The 23,933-nt window shown below is 44.4% G+C and overlaps 1 protein-coding gene across 3 annotated transcripts in view; it reads right to left on the bottom strand.

Moving 5' to 3' along the window:
* The window catches only part of SULF2 (sulfatase 2), a 267,917-nt gene that overhangs the window by 6,965 nt on the left and 237,019 nt on the right, over window positions 1-23,933 (bottom strand). For all 3 annotated transcript variants that reach the window (XM_054045653.1, XM_054045651.1, XM_054045652.1), the window contains 6 exons: window positions 21,002-21,209; window positions 11,361-11,604; window positions 8,065-8,161; window positions 6,558-6,652; window positions 2,555-2,614; window positions 1,824-1,993 (listed from right to left, as the gene is read on the bottom strand). In XM_054045653.1, the coding sequence (XP_053901628.1) occupies window positions 1,824-1,993; window positions 2,555-2,614; window positions 6,558-6,652; window positions 8,065-8,161; window positions 11,361-11,604; window positions 21,002-21,209 (874 nt within the window). The remainder of the gene's footprint in view (window positions 1-1,823; window positions 1,994-2,554; window positions 2,615-6,557; window positions 6,653-8,064; window positions 8,162-11,360; window positions 11,605-21,001; window positions 21,210-23,933) is intronic.

Genomic DNA, 23,933 nt, shown 5'->3' with positions numbered 1-23,933 from the left:
CATTGTAGGCAACCTCATCATACCATCCCCTCCATAAACTTATCAAGCTTAGTCTTGAAACCAATTAGTTTTTTTGCCCACACTGCTCTCCTTGGGAGGCTGTTCCAGAACTTCACTCCTCCGATGGTTAGAAACTCACCGAATTTCAAACCTAAACTTGTTGGTCAGTTTATATCTATTTGTTCTAGTGCAAACATTAACTCTTACTGTAAATAACTCTTCTCCATCCCTGGTGTTTATCCCTTGGATGTATTTATAGAAAGCAATCATATCTCCCCTCAGCCTTCATTTGGTTAGGCTACACAAGCCAAGCTCTCCTCTTATAAAGTAAGTTCCTCATTCCTTTGATCATCCTAGTAGCCCTTCTCTGTACCTATTTGAATTCACCTTTCTTAAACATGGGAGACAAGAACTGCACACAGTATTCCAGATGAGATCTCACCAGTGCTTTGTATAATGGTAATAACACTTCCCTATCCCTACTGAAAATAACTGATGCATCCTAGTATTGCATGAGGCTTTTTCAAAACTGGATCATATTGGTGGCTCATAGTCCTTGACCAGGTCTTTCTCCTTCTCTGTCCCCCAGCTTATAGCAAAATTCTATGGCAGCTTGGTGAGACACTATTCTAAAATGTGTGTTCAGTTAGCATTCCTTCTGGCTCACTTTAGGAATATTGTTGCCCTATGCAAAAATTAGGCAGAGGGCACAGCTAGCAATCTGAAACGTGTGCACATGCTCTGCTCTATTCTGTCCTACCTTTTCCACCTGTAGAGCGTGAATGTTCCCCCACAGCTCCTCTCTGCCCTCTCCAATGTTCCCTGCCGTACTATAGTCATTGAGAGGGGCCCTTCTATCCTCCAAGAAGAGGATCTTCTTATAGGGAGCAGTGTCAATGAGACCTGGGTGAATAACTGATTTTTTTTTTTTTTTTTTTTTTTTTTTAGTTCACTGTCTGAACTGAAATTTTTTTTTCCCCTCAGTGAAATGAAAAACCAAAAATACCCCTCATTTTGGCTGAAATGAAACGGATTGTTTTGGCTTTGTGGTTTTTATCTCTACCCCCCACCCCCCTTTTTTTTTTTTACGCTTTTGTTTTGACGTTAAATCTAGTTACATTTCAAAACTAAATGTCTCTTTGAAATGAAAAAGTGTTGACCTTTTTGCAGCAGAAATTATTTCCTGAGCTCAGCTTGAATTTGCAGCTTCAATCAGAAACTGCATTTTTGGCAAATGCACTATTTGCAATAAATAAACAAAATAAAATAAATAATTGGCCCACCTGTATTCTCAACCCAACAAATCCTCCCAGTGGCCATGGACCACCTCTCCCCCAACCATGGAAATGAGCAAATCCCCATGTGCCAGGCACCTACAAACTGGCCAGTTTCCTAAGGATTAGTTATTCATGTAAGACAAATACTTAAAGAACACCAGATTCTATTAGAGGCTTGGTAAACTCTCACAGTCTTCCCTGCATGTCTTAGGGCAAAATTGACTCCATTATCTGAAAATCTTGGTAAAAAACACCTATTTGATTTAAACATTAGGTTATTTTTAGCCTCCACTTTTAACTCCTTTTTCAGAAAAGGGTGGTGTGCTTTTCCCCATCCTGTTGGATTGGTAATACCAACTGTAAATTCACTGCTGTATATTATGAGGAAATTCCTGTGACTTTGGTCAATATACCGTATGCTATAAAGTGTTGTCTATAGGACTGATGCTAACAACGAGGGAGCAGGGCATTGCCTGGTGGACAGAATCCTGTCCCAGGCAGTGACCTGCACCTTCCTGGTTATTGCTCAGTCACTGGGATCCTTACATGTCCACAAGGGGGCAGTCTGCCAGTGCTGGTTGTCATGGGTGAAACACGTCAGGCCAGGCATGCTACATGTATCGTTGTTTTTTATTCTCTTCAGCAGTTTGCGCAGCTTTTTCTTTCGCTTCTGTTCTCTAAGCAGCCACAACTTGTCCTTTTCCTGCAGGGCTTTCCTACAGCCAAGAGACAAGAAAAGTTAGGACCATGACCCAACTCTTTTATTTATTTAAAGGGGTGGGGGTGGACTTGAAAGTCGCTTACAAAATTGATGGGCTTTGCTTCGTAAACTGGAAGGAAAATTAATCATTCATATTGTTAAAGAAACAGCCTTCCTTCCAAAAGGCCCTGCTGAGACAATACTTGGGAATTACAGCCCTGTTCAAAACAGTTGAGACATGATCTACTCAGCCCTTATCACAGCTCAGCGAAGGAGGTGGGTTCTATTACCCCATTTTACTGAAGATGAAACAGCCACTGAGGTTAATTGCCTGGCCTAAAGTCCTTTTCAGAGCAGGAATTAGATCTCAGATGCTGCTAGCTCCTAGTCCCATGCTAGAATCACTTGAACCCCACTCTCTTATTCACTGTCCTTTCTTTAGATGTCAAATGTCTTTTAAATACAGGAGATACGCAGTATTAGTGTGTTTGGCTAGTTCTTAGCTAGTGTGTATTCATCAAAGTTTAACCGGTGAGCATCTTGCATTTCTCTTCCAAAGTAGGAGGCCTGCACTTACTTGAAAGGATGGAGACTAGAACCTTTCTGCCTCAGTTTGCCCTTGTGTTTGGAATGGTAACTGGAAAAAAAAAAAAAAACCCACACATTCACAATCAAGAACACCCAAAGACAATTGCTTCTGTTTATACCGAATTTGCACACTGCATTCAAATAGAAAATGTCACCTCTTCTGCTGAGTTATTCACTAGCAATGTGTGGTTAATGATCTGCAACCTAGCTGGACTGGAATCTACCCAGCTAAGCATTTTTCTGCATTTTCTGCTGCCTCCACAAAATCATGGGAGGACAGGGACATCTTGTGGTGTGTTGCAACATGCATCTGCAAGTGATTTCAGATATTGCAGTTTCAACATTACCTCTTCTGCGCACATGAAAGCCAAAATTATACATCTGTCAGCTAAAACAATTAGATTTCCAGTTTTAGTATTTTCTTCATGTAAATTTTTATGAACTTATTTCGATAATAGGAGAGTTGCCAGATGCCTATAATCTTTCCCTCCCTTGTAGTTAAAAAAAAATCAGTATAAATTGACTTGTAGGTGCTTGCTGTATTGTTATGGGCTAGTAGTGCCTGGGAAACAGATAAAAGGTAGCGTTGCAACTAACATTTTGGCTTGTACCAGTGTCTAATTTATTCTGGATATCTATGTACTCAGCAGGATTCTGGCAAATGTGCGTTGGGTTTTAAACAAGTTAGTCTACTGTTTAGATCTCTTTTTGGAACTCCTGTGTTATAAAAATTAGGGCTATTCAAGTTTTTGCAAGGTAGTCTGTGATTTTTTTTTAATACACAAATTACAAAATTAAACAATTTTTTAAAATGAATAAAAGCTCAGTTAATTGTAACACTATTGGCTATTGTCATGCCCTCCATTAGCAGCCTTACAAATCGGAAGCCAATTTAAAAAGTTTTGCAATTTAATCTAAATAGTGTAGCAGTCTGAATTCTGTCACGCTTGTGCAGGTTCTAATAGACTCTTCAACAGACAAATAAAAAGAAAGTAATGCAACTCAAATAAAATGTTAGAATATATCTGAGTGCCACAGAGAGCTTTAAAAAGGCTAATTATCAACATAAGGTAACTATTACTATCAAATAACTAGTCTGATTCTGCAAGCTTACATCTCACACACTAAGTATGTACCTAATTCATTAATCAATAAATGTTCTTACTGCAGAATTGTAGCTTTACATAAGTGAAACTTGACTCATATTGGTAGTCCCATTAACTTCAGTGGGACCACATATGCACTTGTGTAAATGCTTGCAGAGCAGAGGTGTGTAAACATTCCCCACATAAACAAGTTCATCCTTCAATGTTTTAAGTTATTGTAAATGTTAAAATAAAATCTGTCCTTGACAGTAGTTTTTCAAATGTTACTCTTTGAAAGCAGTGATTTTACAGGGCTATGTAAGCTTTCACGGACTCATACTGCGTTTTGGAAAACATTACATAATCTAGGAGGGAGTGTTTGTACCGCTTAGAATTACACCATTATATATCAGATTACACACACATCTCATTCTTCATTCAGCATTAAATAGGTTCCCACTTTATGCCACACTTGTACATATTATTTGGCGACCCCAGGGAATATTAAAAAAACTGTGCTACATTTGTTGTATAGTTTCAGCTACAGGCCACTGCACTGCAGAGTCACCGCCTAACAAACACTAGGCAGACTGTGCACTTCACAGTTGTTAGTTAGCATGTAATGTGCACCCACGGAGCTGAAGGGTGGACTCTGAATAGCTCAGCCTGTGGAAGCAACCGAGATAGGGGATGTGTCATACCTGCCCATCTCGTCTCACAGAGGGCAGAGATGCCTGTTCATCATAATAGCAAGAACTTTTCCCCCCCCCGAAGGCCTCTATAGGGCACATCTCTCAGTATTTTTTCTTTTAATAACTGTTGAAAAACCCTTTTTCAAGCTACTTTAATTAATGGAAGGTGGTATTGCTGTCTGGTTTCTCTAACTATACTGGCTTGCTCCATCTGCTCTGTAGAGCACACACAATACCACTGCAGATCTATGGCGGATATTCCCATGGTGACACCTGGCTCATTGGCAGACTCAATAGTAGCCGAATTGTCAGCTGTTCCTGGCACTCTTAAGTTGCTTTGCTGAGCAGCTTGCTTGAAAGCAAATTTTATTCAAGTACTTTAACAACTGATTTTACAAGATTCTCTGCTATGCGCGTTTGCCCGAAGCCCTCAGGAAGCTCTTAAATGCTCTCCCTATGCAATGTGTATGCTGCCTTCCAATCCTTTTGGAAATTCTTGGGCACATTAGAAGATAAGTGTGCAGAGTCCCTGATGCACAATCACTGTTTTGATATTAAACTATTGCACTTAGAATTCAGTTAGTAAGAAAATTTTGGGTGCGTTTAAACCAGTGCTGGCTGTACAGCTACAGGTGCTCCCTACTAGCTGGAAAATGCCTATTTCTTCCAGCCAGCAGTTGCTAGACATTTTACTGCTGGTGTCTGAGGAAATGGATTACAATGCCTATGATTAAACTGAAGGGGGAGCAATTTGCTCTCATCTGACCTTTGTATTACTCCATTTGTGCAGTATACTTATTGAAAGCAGAGAAAGTGACACTGCTCCCCATTGGCAATGCAAGTCTAAAGTCAGAACAATGTGCTTAATGAATCATTTCTGTTCTCATATGACCCCACCACCACCACCACCATCACCACTGCATCTGAGCACAGTTATATTTGATCAGCTGGATTTGAACCCATGATTAAGGCTAACATTTAATCATGGGTATTTTTAGTAAAAGTCATGGAAAGGTACGGGCAAGAAACAAACAAACAAAAAAAAACCACAGGCCTGTGACCTGTCCATGACTTGTACCATAAATACCCCTGATTGAATCGGGGTGTGTGTGTGTGAGGGGCACAGTATGGTGGGGGGAACCACAGCTGTAAGGTGGAGCCCCGGGGGCCCGCTGCTGCTCCCCGCACCGCTGCTCCCACTGCCGTGCAGGGAGGGAAGCCCCGGGAGGCTAGTGGCTGCTCCAGCCACCATGGGATGGGGGTGAGGAAGCGGGAGCCCAGGGCCAGGCACTGCTGCAGCCGCCCTGGATTGCTACTGGGAGCTGCTGAGCTGTGGCTGTTCCCGCCACCCCTGGGACGGCTGCTCAGGTGGTCCCTGGAGCCAGCCACATTGGCCGCTGCTCAGGCGGTCCCCGGGGTCAGCTGCCGGGGGGCTGCCAGAGCAGTGACTGGTGTGGCTGGCCCCAGGGCCATCCAAGTGGCTGGCTGCAGAGCTGCTCCGGCAGCAGCCAGTGTGGCAGTCCCCAGGGCAGCTGCTTGGGCGGCCCTGGGGTCAGCCACACCAGCCGCTGCAGAAGTCACGAAATCCGTGACTTCCACGACAAACACAGAACCTTACTCATGACCTTGGGTCACCAACACTAGACCACAGGGGCAGCTTAAAAGCTACTTAGAAGCTTGACCTTATCCATCATTTTAAATGGCATTGATTAGTCCTGAATTAATTAATGAGAAACAGAAATGCCTGAGTTCTGCTACTTCTCTTACAGTGCGGAACTGAGTAATTACAAGCAGGACATTCCCAGTCAAACACAACTGTTGGAATAGAGGAACAGGAGGAGGCCAGAGGAAAGACCCATCACTTTGTAAAAAATGTCCCCATCTTTTGCTCTAGTGACCAGCTTTAAAATGCGCTTCTCTCAGCATCACTTTGATTATTTCAGATTCATAATCATTCATGTGTAACAGGAAGGTGGGAGGGAAGCCTCAGCTAAACTGGGCACTGGATTAAGAGCTCCTCTGCTACAGCCCAGCTCTCTCAGGACATCAGCAGGTGGAACATACTCACGGTACTGCTTTTCTGTTAAAAGGACACAATCTGTTAGCATCATCAGCATTAATTCTGGTAAAACAGGTTCTTATCCTGCCTGCCAAGACTCATATCAGCCACAGTTGCATATTACAACTTGCTACTTTAATGTATGTGTGGAGATACCTTATCTTGTTACAGTCACACTCCTCTGGTCGCTTCTTCTTTAGATGACCTCTGACCTCCCTTAAGTTTTTTATTTTATTTTGCAGTGTTTCAATCTAACAACAAAAATCACAGAATGAATTGGTTGGGTTCCTACCTTCTCCCATCCATTTTATGTCCATTAAATAATTTTCTTTCCCCCACTCTTATCTTGCTCCTATCCCAAGCATACTGCAGTGGCTTCTCTGATGCACATGCACATACTTTTCTAGGCTTCTGCCCCAGGATCAAAATGACCAAAACTATTCCCCCCGAAAGCCCAGGAGCAAACCTTCCTCTGGCTGCCTAGGACGGAAACCTGCGCTTGGAGCTATAGGGAAGTCAGTCTTTCTATTCCCAAAATACCAACAATGACCTATTTAGGGCAGGTCTGAACCACCATACTGAGCTCTGGCAGGGGAAAGTTATGACTATGTTCTGATTGGCATACAACTTCCTCCCATCATTCATATTTGCAAAAGGAGGGATGTTACCTAGCAAAAGGAATGTGTCAAACTGAAGCCTTTAGGAGAGGTATGGCCCATTGTGAATTTGAAACAGGAACAGAGTTCTCTCCTTTTAGGATTGCAAGAGGAAGTGACAGGTCTCCACCATTTTACATGACAATCTTTTGAAACCTCTGGCTGCATGGGGCGCAGGGCAGTGGTTAGTTTGATTGCACTGGTGTATGCATTTGTGGGAAAGGAGCAAAGTGCCAGACCATCATCTGCTCCTTCCCCTGTAATTGACGGCAGTAATGTTGCTAGTGTGTTGGTACTGTTCACTCTGGCTGGCAGTTCATGCTCAAGAGATGGGTCTAGGGCTCCCGCGTTGGCTCGTTACATGGGGAGACAATGCAAACATATTATCCAGGAGCAAAAGGTTACTACCCCACCACCACTAAATAGCAGTTGCAGCATGACAGGCTGATGTACAGATGGTGGACCCAGAACTCAAGAGGAGTACACAAAGGATCCTGCCCTGTGACCCTATACAAGAAACAGAGGAGACAGGAGAGAGATGAGAGGAGGCAATTTTCTTCCGCATTCCATACTGCACATGCTTGTTAAAAAAACAGAGAGCTGGAACAAGAGGATGATACTGAAGAAGCTTGACTTAAGATTGCCCCTTAGTGTACTACCAAAGCTAATATGGTCTTCAGTATCTCCCATGACCTGTGCAAGCTTTGCAGTGTAAAAGCGTTCCCAGATATGATCTGCTGAGTGGTTACAAGAGCTCCTTCCCCTGTTCTCTGCAATGTTTTTGGTTTCAGCTTTTTCTCCCCAACGTCTCCCTGTGCCCCAATGACTGGCTAAATATTCACTGGCCTGAATGCAGAGGCCCGCAGTGAGACCTCATATGACAACTTCTCTTCCAAATCCTCATCTCCACAAACCAAGGAAAAACTAATCCAATTCCCAAATGCAAAAGTTAAAAATAATAAAATAAAGCAGCATATTACATACATACAGCTGTTAAGATCACTAACCTCATGGTCAATATGAAGTTTATGGTCCTTCCAAGCCTGCAGTGACTTGTACAGATCTGTGTCACACTGAACAGTATCGTTCTCCAGGATATAGCATCTGTCCACAGGAGAATAAAAGTTTATTACATTGCACAGAGGAGCCAGCAACAGAAACATCTGCTTTTGATAACTCTGAGGCCATGTCTACACCTACTAGGATCGAGGCTGCTGCAATTGATTCAGTGGGAGTCGATTTAGCGGGTCTAATGAAGACCCGCTAAATCTACCACAGAGCGCTCTCCTGTGGACTCAGGTACTCCATTGGAATGAGAGGAGTAAGGTAAGTCAACGGGCGAGCATCTTCCATCGACACAGCATGGTATAGACACTGCAGTAAGTCAACCTAAGCTACATCGACTCCAGCTGCATTATTCACGTAGTGGGAGTAGCGTAACTTCGGTTGAATTACTCCGGTAGTTTAGACAAGGCCTGAGTTCCAAAGCTCCAAAAAGCAAATGATACCACTTCAGCTATATAAAATAATGTATTAAGGGGCGGGGGAGAATTTGTTACAAATTTACCACAATAACACACAGCCAATGTGAAAACTAACTGGAAGGTAATAAACAATCACTTTGAATATCTTTGTAAACTATCATATACTGGCTATTTCCTATTGCTGCTCTTAGACTGGGCTACATAGACTTCTAAGTTACTTATCAAGCATATAGCTAACATGTTTAACTAATTCTAAAAGCTCAGAAGCAGTAATCCTTTAACACTTAACTAAGGCCTGGTCTACTGGGTGGGGGAGGGGGGAGAAGAGGAGGAATCGATCTAAGTTACACAGCTTCAGCTACGTGAATAACATAGCTGAAGTTGATGTACTTAGACCTACTCACCGCGGTGTCTTCACCGCAGTGAGTCGACTCCTGCCGCTCCCCCGTTGACTCCGCCTGCGCCTCTTGCGTTGGTGGAGTACAGGAGTCAACGGGAGAGCACTCGGGGGTCGATTTATCGTGTATAGGCTAGACATGATAAATCGACCCCTGCTGGATCAATTGCTGCCCACCGATCCGGTGGGTAGTGTAGACATACCCTAAGTGATCTATGAGAGACATACACAAGAGAGGTTCCCCAGAAATATGTTAGGCTTCTAAGGAAAGGAACTTTTACAATGGGGTAAAATTCAAACACACCTAAGTGATTATGAGTCTAAGTCTCATTTTCAGGAGTGATTTGGGCTTCTAAGTCCCACTGACTTTTAATGAGATTTAGAATTTCAAGTCACTGTTAAAAAAATACCTATCTGTGGTATTTGCTAAGCTCCTAGTATAAATTTTTCAAAAATACCTAAGTCCCATTTTTAAGTGTCATTTGACAAAAAGCTCCCTGCCACGGCTTTCACAAGTACATTTGTGGATAAGGAAGTGATGGGACTCCTCAGGCAGGTATGTTTGCAGCAGTGTTTGCACAACCAGCTATTTGTGTGGACTTGGGAGCCACCTAATCAGGTAGCGGGATCAATACCATTTGATTCAGGAGGCCACTCACACAGCACAAACAGCACATTCTGACTCATGACCGCACAGGGAGGGATCCTTAACTCCACTACCTTCAATGGAGCCTTGCCGCTTTACACCAGCGGAGGAGCTAGCCCTCAAAGCAGGAACTGAAGAGTGTTTACATGAGCTAATCAGTGAACAATTCAAAATAACGAACATATTGATAAAGGAGGTCTGTCTGCAGATAATTCATAAGACGACAGTGACTAAGCTAATCAAACACAAATTTAGCTGCAAATAACTCTAGAGTTTACACACACAGGAGTAGAATTTTTGCTTCCCTGCAGTGTTATGGGGTCTTCACATCCTGGAGAATTCCCTCTCCTCACCCTCCAAGGCTCCATCTCACAATGCTTCTCTCCCCTCAGTCCGGCAGAATTGGCAAGAGGGAGGTGTGAGAGGCAGCTGCTTCCCCTAGAACTCCAAGTGCGTTCTTGGAATAAGCAGTTACACTGAACTATGGCCTTGCCCCAGTTACAGCCAACTCCTTGCACAGACCAGGTGAATCACTACGAGTTCTACTGGACATGTGAAAAATCAGCACTGGCCTTCCTCTGCCCTTCTGCCCTAGTCCTGAGCCTCTCCAATGCCCTGAGCCACTCCAATGCTCCAAACCCCTCATCCCCAGCCCCATAGCCCTCACCCCTGCACCCCCTCCTATCCCCAAACTCCATCCCAGAGCCAGGTGAATCACTACGAGTTCTACTGGACATGTGAAAAATCAGCACTGCCCTTCTGCCCTAGTCCTGAGCCTCTCCAATGCCCTGAGCCACTCCAATGCTCCAAACCCCTCATCCCCAGCCCCATAGCCCTCACCCCTGCACCCCCTCCTATCCCCAAACTCCATCCCAGAGCCTGCACCCCCCACCCTCTGCCCCAGACCGGAGCTTGCACCCAGCACCCAAACTCCATCCCAGAGCCTGCACCCCAGGCCCCCTCCCCCCATCCAAACTCCCTCCCAGAGCCTTAAGCAGGTGGGGGTGGAGTTTGGGGGGGCAGGTTCTGGGCACCACCAAAATTTCTACAAACTTGCCACCCCTGGAAGAGGCAGAGCAGAGGTGGAGTGGTGGTGCAGCCCAGTGCAGTGTGGGGGCTTTACTGAGTGTATATATTTTCTTAAAACCGCTTGGAGGAGGAGATGGAGAAGAGGCGGGGCCTCAAGGAAGGGGTGGAGTGGGGGCGGGGTCAGGGGCAGCGGGAGGGGGGGGTGTCAGTGATGCGGCCTTCGGGCCAATGCACTAGTCCTCATGTGGCCCTCGTGGTCATTTGAGTTTGAGACCCCTGGCTTAGAGCATGGGGCAGCCCTTTGCAGCCACATGCCATGCCCTGTGTGATGGCAAATCATCCATTGCGAAAAGCTAATGCTACTGAGGGTGAGGATGGGGACTTCAGAGAAGGGAGAAAGAGGGACTTAAATGTACAGTCAGGATGGGATTTTCAAAAGGTCTAACTCAGCGCCCATTGAAATCAGTTGTATCACTGACTTTAATGGGAGCAGAGCTAGGCTGAGAGTTTTGGAAAATTCCCACCTCCGAGCCCGAACTCTGCAGCGATCCTGGCTGAACCCAGGCAGATTCCCACCCACCCCCTCCAAATAAACGGTTTCTGGAGCAGTTGCACTCTGCCAAGCTGGAAAGTCAGAGGCGAGGAATCAGCATCCAAATTACTAGCTCGCCAAAAGAAATGCACCTATTCTTTCTCAACCTGCCCCATGGGTGACGAGGGCAAATGTCACACACTGTATGCACTCACCTGTGAGTCACTTTGATTAAATTAGAGGCCGTATACTCTGCAATGCCACCCGTGCCACTGTATTCTCCGATGTCCTTATCCTCCTCTCCTCCTGCAGCCTCCCCCTCTGCCTTGTGTCTTTTGGTGATATTCCTTGGTAAGACAGGTTGATAGCCATCCTCTAAGCCCAAATTATAAACCTCTCCATCCAGCTCAATGGACACAGAGCGAATAGAGCGATTCCGGACATAGCTTGGCTTGTACTCTGGAAGACAGGGAGAGAGAATGTGTGCTATAATTTGGTCTTGCTTGAGCCAGGGTCCTTCCTCAGACACCAGCCAGACAGACATTTGGAATTAACTGGCCCATCTTCCAGGTTTGGTGTTTGCTGCAGCTGTCCTCAGAGCTGTTATCTCACTAGCACTTTCATGGGCAGATGGGTAACTGGGAGCATGAGAGAGTGAGGGCAGATACAGTGCAGATGGGCACAGAGAAGGCGGGGGGGGGAAGATACGCGATATTGTTTAGAGAGAACATAGTTCATTTTTAAAAATTGTTTTTACTAGGAGAGTCACCAGGTGGCAGCAAAAGCTCAAAAAATAACCCTGATCAGTCGAAATGGAAGAGCTGCACTGTACTAGGTCATTCCTGTGCAGGCCACTACAGCGTTTTCCCTTCAGCATGTGTTCCTGGGCTTTGTCCAGTCTACGTTAAAGGTCCCAGGCAACTGAACTCCCATTACATCCCACAGAGACTGTTTTGACAGAGCTCAAAGTTTTCCCAGCATTCAGACTGACCCTTTTTCTCAACTTCACCTTTTCCTCCCAGACAAGCTATTTTAGTTTTTAACCTCTCCCCTCAAATCAATCCCACCTGGCCCTTCTTCATTTCCATTTCTTGTCCCTAAATTCCCTTGTTTGTCAATATCTTTCTGATGCTGAGGTGCCCAGAGCTGACTGCCTCTTCTACAGTCTCCCCAGTGCCACGAAGTCCCATACAACACACTGCCTTTCCGTACGCAGCCCAAACTCACAGTGTTACCATTCCGCACCATGAGCTGTCCACAATCTCATCAATCTGTTTGATACTGCTGCTTTCCAAGATTCTTCTTCCCTGCTCAAAACCCAAGAGTTTCTAGAGATGGTTTCAAGTTTACATCCAGATCCTGCCCTCGCAGAAAAAGGGATGACAGCAGCACAACCTGACTGTAAGCCACCACAGAAAGGCCCCTCTGCTTGCTGGTGCCCGATCCTTTCCTTAGCATCAAAGGACTCAGGGTTGTCTCAGGCCTTACCGGAATCAAGTCTCTTCCGGATTCCTCCTCTCTGTCCAAAGTGAAGGCTAGCAGAGTGCGCCCCACAAGAATTAAACTTTTGTTTTGTAGTCTGATGAAGAGAGATCTGGTGCTGTTGGCATGAAAAAAAACTAGCCCCACCATGCTCAAAACACACCTTTCAACAGGGGAAACCCCCATAGAGACGAGGATAAAAAAATGGGAATCATTAACTAGTGTGTTGTCTCACCAAAAAGGTGGACCGTTCAAATGAGTTATGTCCTATAATTGACACTGAACTGTTTAGGGGGCCCATCTCTGATTTCCAGGTGAAGTTGGTCAGGAGGCTCAGGACTCATTCATGAATCTTGGTGGGCATGCAACAGCAAGAGAAACATCTCTCTCCTCCCAGCGCTAAGCTTTGGTTCCTGGCACTTAATTCCAGTTGATGTGCTACAGAAAGCAGACTACCAGCTGGATGATCTAGCGCTGAACTTTTTTCCACCCGGGGCTCAAAATATATTGCTGATATTCAGCCAGGTGAATCATAGCAGAAGAAAAAAACATTTTAGGCTCCAATTCAGGAAATATTTGAATAAGAGGAGGAAACTCCCATCTTTTCAATACCAGAAGGATGTTCCAAAAAGCTACACCCTGACAATTAGACTCAAAATGCAAACTCTTCTTTCTTTAGTTGCTCTCTTATTTCATCTTGTTATTCTCTGCCAGTCAAGAGTTTCTCTTCCCTGTGAACTTTGTGTACCCAACCTGGTGCACTGGCCTTTAGCATTCAGCTGCCAAGAACCACAGCCTACACATGTCCCTGAAGAATCCTCTTACACTCAGTATGCAGGAGAGAACTTCTCCACTGCAGCCATTCCCAGTCTCACCTGATGAAGAATGATTCAATCTGATATGAGAGAGCTCACAAATCAAGTCATGTTTTTGTCATTGCTAGCATGATTCACTAACCCACAGTGCTGGACCAGAGCATTTAATACTGTGATTTGTCCCAAATGCCATCTATTCCAAGAGGAATGGTTAAAATATTTTAAGTGATGAATTTTCAGCTGGGCCTCCCTGTTTGCAAAGTGAATTCTGGGCACAAATTCTAATAGTTATATGTCTAGCCACTTGATTTGCTCCCCAAACTACCAAGTTTTGCTCTCCAATTCATTTGCCTGTATACATACATACATACATACATACATACATACATACATACACACACACACACACACACACACTGCATGCAGGGCCTCTGAATATTAGTCCTTATGTGCAATTCCTTGTCATCATAATTTTCTTACCAGGTTTCACAGCTTCTGCTCCAGGAAGGCCCAGGAATCTCACACCTCTTTCTCCATCTCTGTTCCTCAGAAGCTGGCTGATATCTTGCCTGTATTACTATATGGTTACATCCTCAAAGCTGAATCTAGAAACTGAGTTTGGAGAAATCGATCTATGCTAAAGGAAGCTAATCACTCATCATTGCACCCTCTCTCCACAACTGCTATCCTTCTCCTCTTGTGTCCCTCAGCATGGGTCTGTCTCTCTCTCTCTCTCTCTCTCGGGGGTGGGGGCAGGTACAAAGCTCCAGCTAGGACTGCCTCAGCCAGACGGAAGACTAAACCAGTCGATTCTTTCATGAGTTATTTTTTGGTAGCAAAAAGTAGCAGCATCTGAGGTTTCAGCAATGGGTGGTGAGCATGCACTGCAGCACCTGGAATAATTATTCAATTACATAAAGAAACGAAGTAATGCTTTATTATAAAACCATAAACTTCATATCTGGCATAAACATGCACAGCCTTCAGCTTTACATTAACTTCCTTCAAGCCATCATTCAAGCCTTATTACTAGTTTCCACCTGCCAAAGTCATGATTTAGCACTGAGATCACTTAGGAATGATAGTTCTCTCAAGGATAACGGAGTACCGCAACTGCTGTATGCGGCAACTTCTCCAAAGCAGAGGCCTAGCTACATAGTAAAGATATTAGTGAAAGGCAGAAACTTGCACTTGCACTTCCCTGCTGCTACCCATTCTGCATAGGTAGTTTGGATCGGATGTATTTTCCACTTCATAAATGACCATGGAAAAAGTCTTTTAGATTATTACTATGAGCAAATATTCTGCTAATGGATTCTAACCATGGGGAATTTATTTTATTTGAATGGGCCACAAGGAAAAAAAAAATCTGATGCCAGCCAAATGTTTCCTATTATCATCAATATATATTAACAGAGTTTTGGAGAGTGGACTTTTGAAAATTTTACTTAAGTGCCTTAGGTTCCTAGAGCCAGATTTTTAAAACTGGGGATTTTACCACAGCAGCAGGATCTGACCTTCAAGCAAAACAAATCTCATGGAAGTTACAATGAAAATACACTAACATTTTGTATAATGCTCTTTCCTTCCTGTTTAGTAAGTTATAGGCAGAAACGTGGAAATAAACCATGCATATTTGTAATTGCCATTATTTAGGGTTACCATACGTCCGGATTTTCCCGGACGTCTGGCTTTTTGGTCCTCAAATCCCCGTCCGGGGGCAATTGCCAAAAAGCCGAACATGTCCGGGAAAATGCTTTGCGGGCATCCCTGTCCCCTGCTTACCTTAGAGTGGCTCCGGTGCGGCGGCTGCTGCTGCTCCCCCCAGACCTCAGCTCTGTGTAGCTGAAGAGCCGAGCTGCCCGAGCGCTATCGGTTTCACGGTTTGCCGGGCAGCCCCCAGACCTCCAGACCCTGCGCCCCCGGCCGGGCGCTTCCCCTCCCGGGCTCCGGCTGCACTGGGGAAGTGCCCAGCTGGGGGCGCAGGGTCTGGGGTCTGCCCGGCAAACCATGAAGCCGGTAGCGCTCGGGCAGCTCGGCTCTTCAGCTGCACAGAGCTGAGGTGTCTGGGGGAAGCTGGGGGAATGCTTCCAGATTTGAACACCTCAAAATTCAGGAGTGCTCAAGCTCAATTTGGGCAGCTGTTACTTCATTTCTCCCAAATCAAATATACTCATCCACTGTAACTTGCTGTAGAAAAAGTAGGATAAAATTGAGCAAGAAATGCTTCCCAGTGGCTCTTAGGACTGGAATTGCTATTTTCAACAGCCATTGCCTTTTTTTTTTTTTTTTTTTTTTTTTTTTTTTTTTAAGTTTTATTTGTTTAAAAGGAAGACAGTGATATTGCATTGGCAAATTCCCCACAGAAAGAAAGAGTGGAACAAAAGAATAATAAAGGCACCTCAACTTTTCCTCATTTATGGAGGACAATCTTATACAGGGCCAGCTCTGGCTTTTTTGCCGCCCTAGGCAAAAAAGCCACCCCCCCCCCCCCCCAGTGCGGCAGGGGAGGGTGCCGAGCCTGGCCGCGGGTCCGCAATACCCGACCGGCCAGAGCGCCGGGGGGAGATCGGCGAGCCTGGCCGGGGCTCTCCGCTCTCCCCGGTGGCCAGAGCACCGGGGGGAGGGTGGAGAGCCCCCAGCGGCCAGAGCGCCAGGAGCAGGGCGGAGAGCTCTCCGCTCTCCCCGACCGTCCGGAGCACCGGGGGGAGGGCGGCGAGCCCGGCCGGGGCCCCGCCGTGCCGCCCCCCTCCAGGCATCGCCCCAAGCACATGCTTGGTGGGCTGGTGCCTGGAGCCAGCCCTGGTCTTATAATATGCATCCAGATATCTTCCAATCACACAAGCTGAAAATTGTTCCACTTTACTAGAGTTCTGTAACCATATAGGAACTAATCCTGTCTGTGTTCTGTGCACATCTAAAATTCCTGCTGAATGACCCACCCTGGGAGCGAGTTACCAGTGACCCAGGGCTGGGGCGGAAGGAGGGTGCAGCTGGCGGGGGAGAGCCCAGGGCTGGGGCGGCAGGGTGTGTATGGGTGGGGGGGGCACTGGTGGGGGAGAAGGGGGGAGCCCAGAGTTGGGGCAGCAGGGGGTGCGGGTGGGGGGAGGCCCAGAGCTGGGGCGGGAGGGGGGTGCGTGTGCGGGGGGGGGGGGGGGAAGAGCCCAGGGCTGGGGCGGCAGAGGGCTGTGGGGGTTAGACCAGGGCCGGGGATGGGGGGCAGCCAAACATTTTTTTGCTTGGGGCAGCAAAACCTAGAGCCGGCCCTGCTCACTATTGTTTAAATTTTCTTACTTCCAGAAAGCTTTGTTTCATATTTCTTAATACAAAATCACAAGCCATCTAGAACTCAAAGGAAATTAAGAGGACAGAGAAATACAAAATATTCAAAGAACACCCTTGACTCACACTAAAAAGCAGGTACACTCAGAGAACACACTGCTGAAAGTCCTTTTTCCTTGCTCCCAATATATGAAGGAATTTCAGGTTAGCTATAAATGTATAGGTGCCCCAGATTGAGTTTAGGCCTAGCAGCTGAGTATCTCTAACCCAGAATTTACTCGCTCTTGCTGACAGGGGTAGGTCAGGTGTCTAAATCAGTTTGGAATTGTTTTAATTTTTAACTTGTGTTCTCTGTTTTAGTGAGCAGCATTTGCTAGGCCCTAGAATGGGCTTGGAGCCTGATCTTGCATGCCCTGGGCACCCAACAGTTCTGTACATGTTCTCAGTCAGATGAAAATGTTCCTCATGATTTAACGTTCTACCCAGTCCAGCACAGTCTGTAAAAGAGTACATATTTTTCCAGTTCCCATCCTAAGAAATATGAAATATGTCATAAAAATCCAAGTACCCAACACTAGCATCTGGATCACCCTTTTTGCAGCATTTTACCAATTTGGAGGAGAGAAAGGCTCCATTTTTGGTTATATCATTTTCTCCTCCCCTAACAATTTTCAATCCAATGAGCCAGCTTTCCACTTAGGCTGTTTAAAATAACAAACCGGAAAGTTACATTGACCTGTGTCACTTTGTGCCCACTCGCTTTCACGGTGTGATTTATTAGGTAATTAATGTGCATGTGCAAGAATTCCTGATGGCATTCCACACAGTCCATGTCAGCTGACCCTAGCTCACCCATTCCATTGAACTCCATGCCCTGCTACGACCGGCTGTGGGAAACATAAAGCATCGGAGCCAGTTTGTTTTACTCAAGAAACAAGAAGTGGTAACTTGATCATTAGACTCCTATCTTAGTCTCCCTAGGCTGATTGTTTTGAAAACATAGTCACTGTGTTTCCTGAGGCCTACAGCAGAGTAAATGGCCTTACATTTGCTAATAATCCCATTTATTTGAGAAGTCATTAGGGTCTCTGTTCCCACAATCCCACTCCACTTTAAAAAACAAAATCCTTTGTATTAACAATTCATTTTCAAACAATGACTATACCTGAGTATGACTATACCTGAACTTAAAATCGTGGTTTTTTTTTTTTTTTTAAATAAATAGAAGGTTCAGGGAGGAAAAAAATCACCGATTATGACCCTAATTCAACAAAATATCTAAGCAGATACTAAGTGCTTTGCTGACTTTGGGCCTATGTTCCTAAACTTGGATTCTATATCCTATGCCTGGACACACTGGGCTAACAAAGAAGTTCAGTATGTCTTCTTGACTCAGAGGTGATCTAATTAGCTTCAATTTGTCAATCTCATTTGCACTAGGGAGATTGTACTCTACTCCTTCTATTCATTTACCCCATCTCATTCTGAACACCTCCTAGGAACTACACACTTACCTACACAGGCCTAGAAAATGTGTTTGTTAGCAAGCTGAAATTTCTCCTTTTTTAACTTTAACTCCATGTCTTATCACGCAACATGTAGTAAAACCTCTCCCGCTTCTGAGCATATCATTGGGAACCAGAACTTCAGTATTCTAATCCCAGAGCTAACACCAACTTCCCTTGTACCCTAACCTCACTTAATTTGTTTGCCTCTGTCTTTCTCATAGGTAAAACAGATATAATTACACACTTAACCACCATATAGGGATGTTGTGAAGATTAGTTAATGTCTATGAAGTACTGTGCAGATGTACTTAATAGTATTATGTTGTCCCCACTTAAATATAATTGTTTTGTTTTCCATATTAAGAGCCTTCAACCTGTCCCTGTAACAGAACTCTTTCTTTTCTGTGCCTTTAAAAAGTTAATTGAGCTGCAACTTCTAGTATTATTTAAAGATTATCTGCTGTGCCACATATTTAAACAGCAAGTGTAGCTGTGTAATTTCATCCTGGAACCAATAATTTTATTCACCTAAAAATCAGCTTAGTAGTTACTAACCATCTTGCAAGCCAAATATAATGGGAGAAAATCAATTTAAACTCTGTTTGAAGCTTGTGCCGGGTCATTATAGAGAAAGACTAATCTGCTAAATAATTAAGGCACTGCATTTGTGGAGTGAGACAAAAGCAACATTACAGACGAATAATAATTCTGAGCTGCCATTTCCCTCTTTAGACTATGTACTTCAAATATAGATATTAGTCTAACTCAGGTGGAAAAGCACCTGATCTGTGTCAAAGAAACTAGAAATGGAGTCACCCTCTTTGAATTCAATCTTTGGTTAAGAGTCAACCTTAGTACCGGTGGTTGAGCCTGAGGAAAATACATGAGAAGTAAGCAGCTTCTGGAACAAAGAGGGTACGCACCCTTATTAAAAATAAATTACTGCAGTAACTATTGTAACCTAGAACCATTTGTACCACTGTTGTAGAATACTGTGGTATTTAGTGGCCACTTTAAGCATTTGTAAACTATTGGTTTAGTATGTAACACGCCCCCCGACACACTTTAGTGGCAGGTCCACAGAAGAGGATAAAAGCCTACTACTGCAAACAGAGTTACTCCTTTATTTCAAATGGTAAAGGCCCAGGCTTTTAATGCTGAAGGTTCCAGATTCATTTTCTGTTGGTAACCCATGGCAGAGGTAGAAGAGAGTGGGGGTCATTATCCATACTTTTTCTCTGAAAAAGTTTATGTAGTAAAGAAAACATATGATATAGCATCATGGATGCCATTTGAAAATGTATAGGCCCTGACGGCACAGCTGCTTTGATGTTCAATGGATTAGCTGAATTTTTTGTTGTGTTTTTTTTTTTTCTATTTTTTAAACTACTTTACTTCTCAAAAAAATGATAAAAATCAACAAACTGGTTGCAGTGCAAATCTCCACTGGGACATATGTCCTCATCACTAAAAGCACAAACAATTAGAACTAATTAGCAGTGCCTGCAGAGAGATCAAGAGGGGACAGGACCTGGAGGTGCTCTCTTCAGAGTAGGGTCAGGAGGCCTGACTGCAGGAAAGCACAAAGCAGTTCTCCCTGCTTTTCCTCAGGCACATGAGTGTCGAGTGCCTTTCTTGGCTGGTGCATAAAGAATTTTATTCCCCAGAGCTGTGAGGACAGGCCTTCACTAGTATTACAATTCTTTTTTTAAAATGGATTAAAAACTGATTTTTTTCCCCTCAGCACCAGCTCAGGCATCCAAAGGAGAAACAATGGTTGGTGTATTACTGACAGTCATTCTGAAGGTACGCCTACATTGCCAAGAACCACCCACGGCTCTAAGTCTCAGAGCTCAGGTCAACTGACTCAGGCTCCCGTGGCTTGTACTATGAGGCTAAAAACAGCAGTGTAGATATTCCAGCTCGGGCCAAAGCCTGGGCTCTGACACCCACCCGCCTTGCCAGGTTTCATAGCCCCAGCTCCAACCTGAGCAGGAACGTCTACGCTGCTATTTTTAGTCCCATAGTACATGCCCTGTGAGCAGCTGACCCAGGCTCTGAGACTTGCTGCTGCAGGTTTTTTTGGAAGTGTAAATGTACCTTGAGTGGCTAGAGGCAATGGGCCTGAATCATCACGGACTTACAGCTTGTATAGACTTTGCACCTGAGCAAATAGGTACAAACCCTGCCGAATCCAAACGACTGTGCTTTACACTCCATTTGTATGGGTGTAAGTGAGTAAACAAGGTGAAGACAGTGGGGAATCAGACCCATTAGGCTTGTCTCATGCCACAATATGCATCCAAGGAGCTAATAGCCATAATCACATCCCTAAGAGAAGCTTCTGGATGTACATGAAATACATACTCCACCCTGACAGGATGATCAAACAAATTCACAGTCACTAAATGCTGAGGGGCAATTCCTGGTCCCACTCAAGACACCGTTTTGTCCTGCTTTGGATGGCAAAGCATCAAAGCATTCTACTCCCAAAGAATCCTTGTGTTCCACAGATTGAGGACATTTTCAAAATTGAGTGTCTAAAGTTAAACACCTAAATCTGTATTTGTACACCTGAACCAGTGGCCTGATTTTCAGTGACAGCTGCAGGCACTCAGCACCTCTGAAAATCAGATCACTTATTCGGGTGCCTACATACGGATCCAGGTACTCTAACATCAGGCACTCAAACCTGAGAATGTTGCTCTGAGCGAAGAGCAAGCCTTTTTTCTATGACACAGAGGCAGAAAAGGCAGCATGGTCGCTTACGTTTCTTGGAGAAGAGTTTCGGTCTCTGTCCAATAGGGCTCAGCTTGTATTCGTTTTCCTCACAGTTGCAGTCTTCGCTTTTCCTGCTGTAATACTTGGGCATGAGATTGGAGACCCCTTTGCTGCTGCTCACGGCTGCCAGGTGAGCCATCCCTTTGCACTTGTGCAGCTTGAGCTTCCCACTGGCATCTTCTATACACTGCCATTTCTGCAAGTTACATTTGGTTGTTAGAACACTGCCACCATGCCACAGACAGGATACAAAGAGACAGACAGAGCTAGTCATTAGCAAAAACTATCTTTCAATACTGTGCCCATCACTGCCATCACCGAGGGTTTTACCAGAAGTATAAAGCTCCATATAAGTGGGTCTGCAAAAGGTTGGGTCAGTAGCAACGTCTGAACAAATGCGAATGCACAACATGTCTGCAACACAGGTATACCAGACTCACCAAATGCTAAAAACAGCCCAGGATAAATGGCCACTTCATTAAATTATCTACACTCAAAATACACGGGTTGTTGCAACCTTCCCATTTTCAACCCATATATTCTTTGTTCTGTTTTTGCATTTGATTTTGCTTGTAGGTAAACTTTTTGGGTGAGTAGAATGAAGGGAGTTGCCATATTTTCTATGCACTTTATTTAGCTTGAGGACAGTTGGCTTATTACACTGGTATTTTTAGTTCCGCAGCCCAAGCCCCCTGAGTCCATGTCAACTGAGATAAGGCACCGAGGGTTTTTCTTTGCAGTGTAGGCACACCCTGACCAAGTGTGTATCTCAGTAGCTTTTTAAGGAATACTTCTCTCAGACCTCTGGCACTGGGGGAAGATCAGGAAAACATGTTCAACTGCACCTTTCAGGCTTGATCTACCTCCCACTGAAGTCAATGGAGCTGGGCTGGACAACCATAAAGTGAAAGCCATAATTTCCACCCAAGACGGATACAATCTCATGCCATCCAATCTCTATTTAAGCCCTCGTGCATTTTCAAATTGTAAAAACTGATCTGTAGAGCCTTTTGGTACCACTGAAAAAAATACAACAAACTTGCAATAAAGCGAAAGAAAAGGGCTCATTTTTAAAACATGGCAGTGTGTCTGTTACTGTCCCAAATCTACTTTCACTGGGAAACCCCCATTCATCTTGTAGTTTGTCTTGAGAAAAATTCCACTTTTTCCTCTATTACAGCCTCTCTAGATCTGAGCCTCCAGGCCTCACTGGAACTTCGGGACATTTCCAGAAGGAAACAACAACAACAACAACAACAAAAACAAAAAACAACCCGCACACCAGCAGCAACTCTCAAGTGAAAGAATATTCTACAACCAGCTTGCCACTCTATGAGGAAGAATAACTCAGTTTTCACAGAGAGATGCTTCTGGGGCTTGGGAACAAAGCTTTCATTTTCCTTTGAAATTTATGCCACTATTTGCACAACAGTGAAGCAGAAAACAGCAACCCGGTGCTTGTATTGCAGAAGCGACTTAGAGATCTTGCACAGTCCTGGCCAACCAGGGCTTGTTTCTCCACATTCAACGTGTGCTTTCATTTTTTTAAAAAGTTCAAGAGTTTGTTGCATGCCTGCTGACTGGGAGCTAGGGACTCCTGAGTTGTAATTATGGCCTGGACACAGACACCTTTTGTGGATTTGGGCAAGTTGTGTGTGTCCTAGGCCCCAATCTTACTCAGATTTACACACCTGCTTAGCATTAAGCACATGCAGAATCCCATGGGACTCCTCAGATTTGTAAAGTTAAACATTTGCAGGGTTGGGTCCTTAGTTTCCTCCTCTGTAAAAGTGGGATAAATTTACCTCCCAGGGTGTGTGAGGAAAAAAGCTCTGAAGATTAAATCACCAGGTAAGTATTTTTAAAATTACTTAACGTGATAAAATGTAACTACCTGAGTTTAAATTAAGAAATCAGTTTGCTAAATACCAGCTCTTACATTGAAGAAAGCTATACTTTTTAATCATTTTGATTCATCTGAACCTTGTTTTGGAAAATATACAGACCAGCTACATTTCCTGCTTAGTAAAACTCAGCTATAGAAAAATGATGTATCAGTAAAGAGAACCTTTTCCACAGACTCAGCAATGAGGAAGTTAACATGCCAAGATGGTAACTGCTGTATATAAGTGCCCCAGTGTGTGCCCCAATACAATTTATTCTCTTCTTCCTTCATCTCTCATCAAGAAAGCAAGAAAAGCCCAACTTTCTCCTTTCATGTGAAGTGGGAGAATTACTTTAACTTATGGTAACTAACATCTTAAAAATCTTAGTGAAAATAAGGCAGTTTGTAGTTTTAATAAAAATTAGCAGGTCATTGTGAACAGTCTATCCCAACCTGCTGTGTGGGAGTCTAGGGTTTACAATGACCCAATAAGTGTTAAAATTGCAAACTGATCTGTCTTCATTAGGATTTTACTTACTACAAGTTAGTTGACCTGAGGTCAGTAAGGATGCACTCCCACAGAACACCATTCAAATAAGAGTCTTTTGCAGTGTGGCCTGAAAGCCATCATGGTAACAACTCTTCATACTTCTCATTTCATATTGCTCGAGTAGAGGAATTCCTATTGTCCACATTGGGACACTTTGGGCAATAGTGCCAGTTAACCAGCTATGTCGGTACCCACTGCCACCTATTTAGCTAGGCATACTCTAGTGCTCCCAGCCCCGCCCCCCACATGTACTAATCACAATCTTCATGATTTGGAGAAGCTGAGCCCACAGTTGAATGGGCAATTTCAGTGTTATGGAAAAGTGATCCTAGAATATCACTCCACAAAGGCCCAAAGTATCTCCTACATGTAGAAACAGTTGGGCACTAACACAAATCCAGCAGCAGATATATAAGGAACAGATACTTTTCTTTTACGCATGCAGAGTCCATGTCTTGGACTTCTTCAGTGAAGCTACCCACTTT

The sequence above is a fragment of the Malaclemys terrapin genome, chromosome 12 (genome assembly GCF_027887155.1).
Source record: "Malaclemys terrapin pileata isolate rMalTer1 chromosome 12, rMalTer1.hap1, whole genome shotgun sequence".
Lineage (NCBI taxonomy): Eukaryota > Metazoa > Chordata > Testudines > Emydidae > Malaclemys > Malaclemys terrapin.
This window is presented reverse-complemented; position numbering and strand designations above follow the sequence as displayed.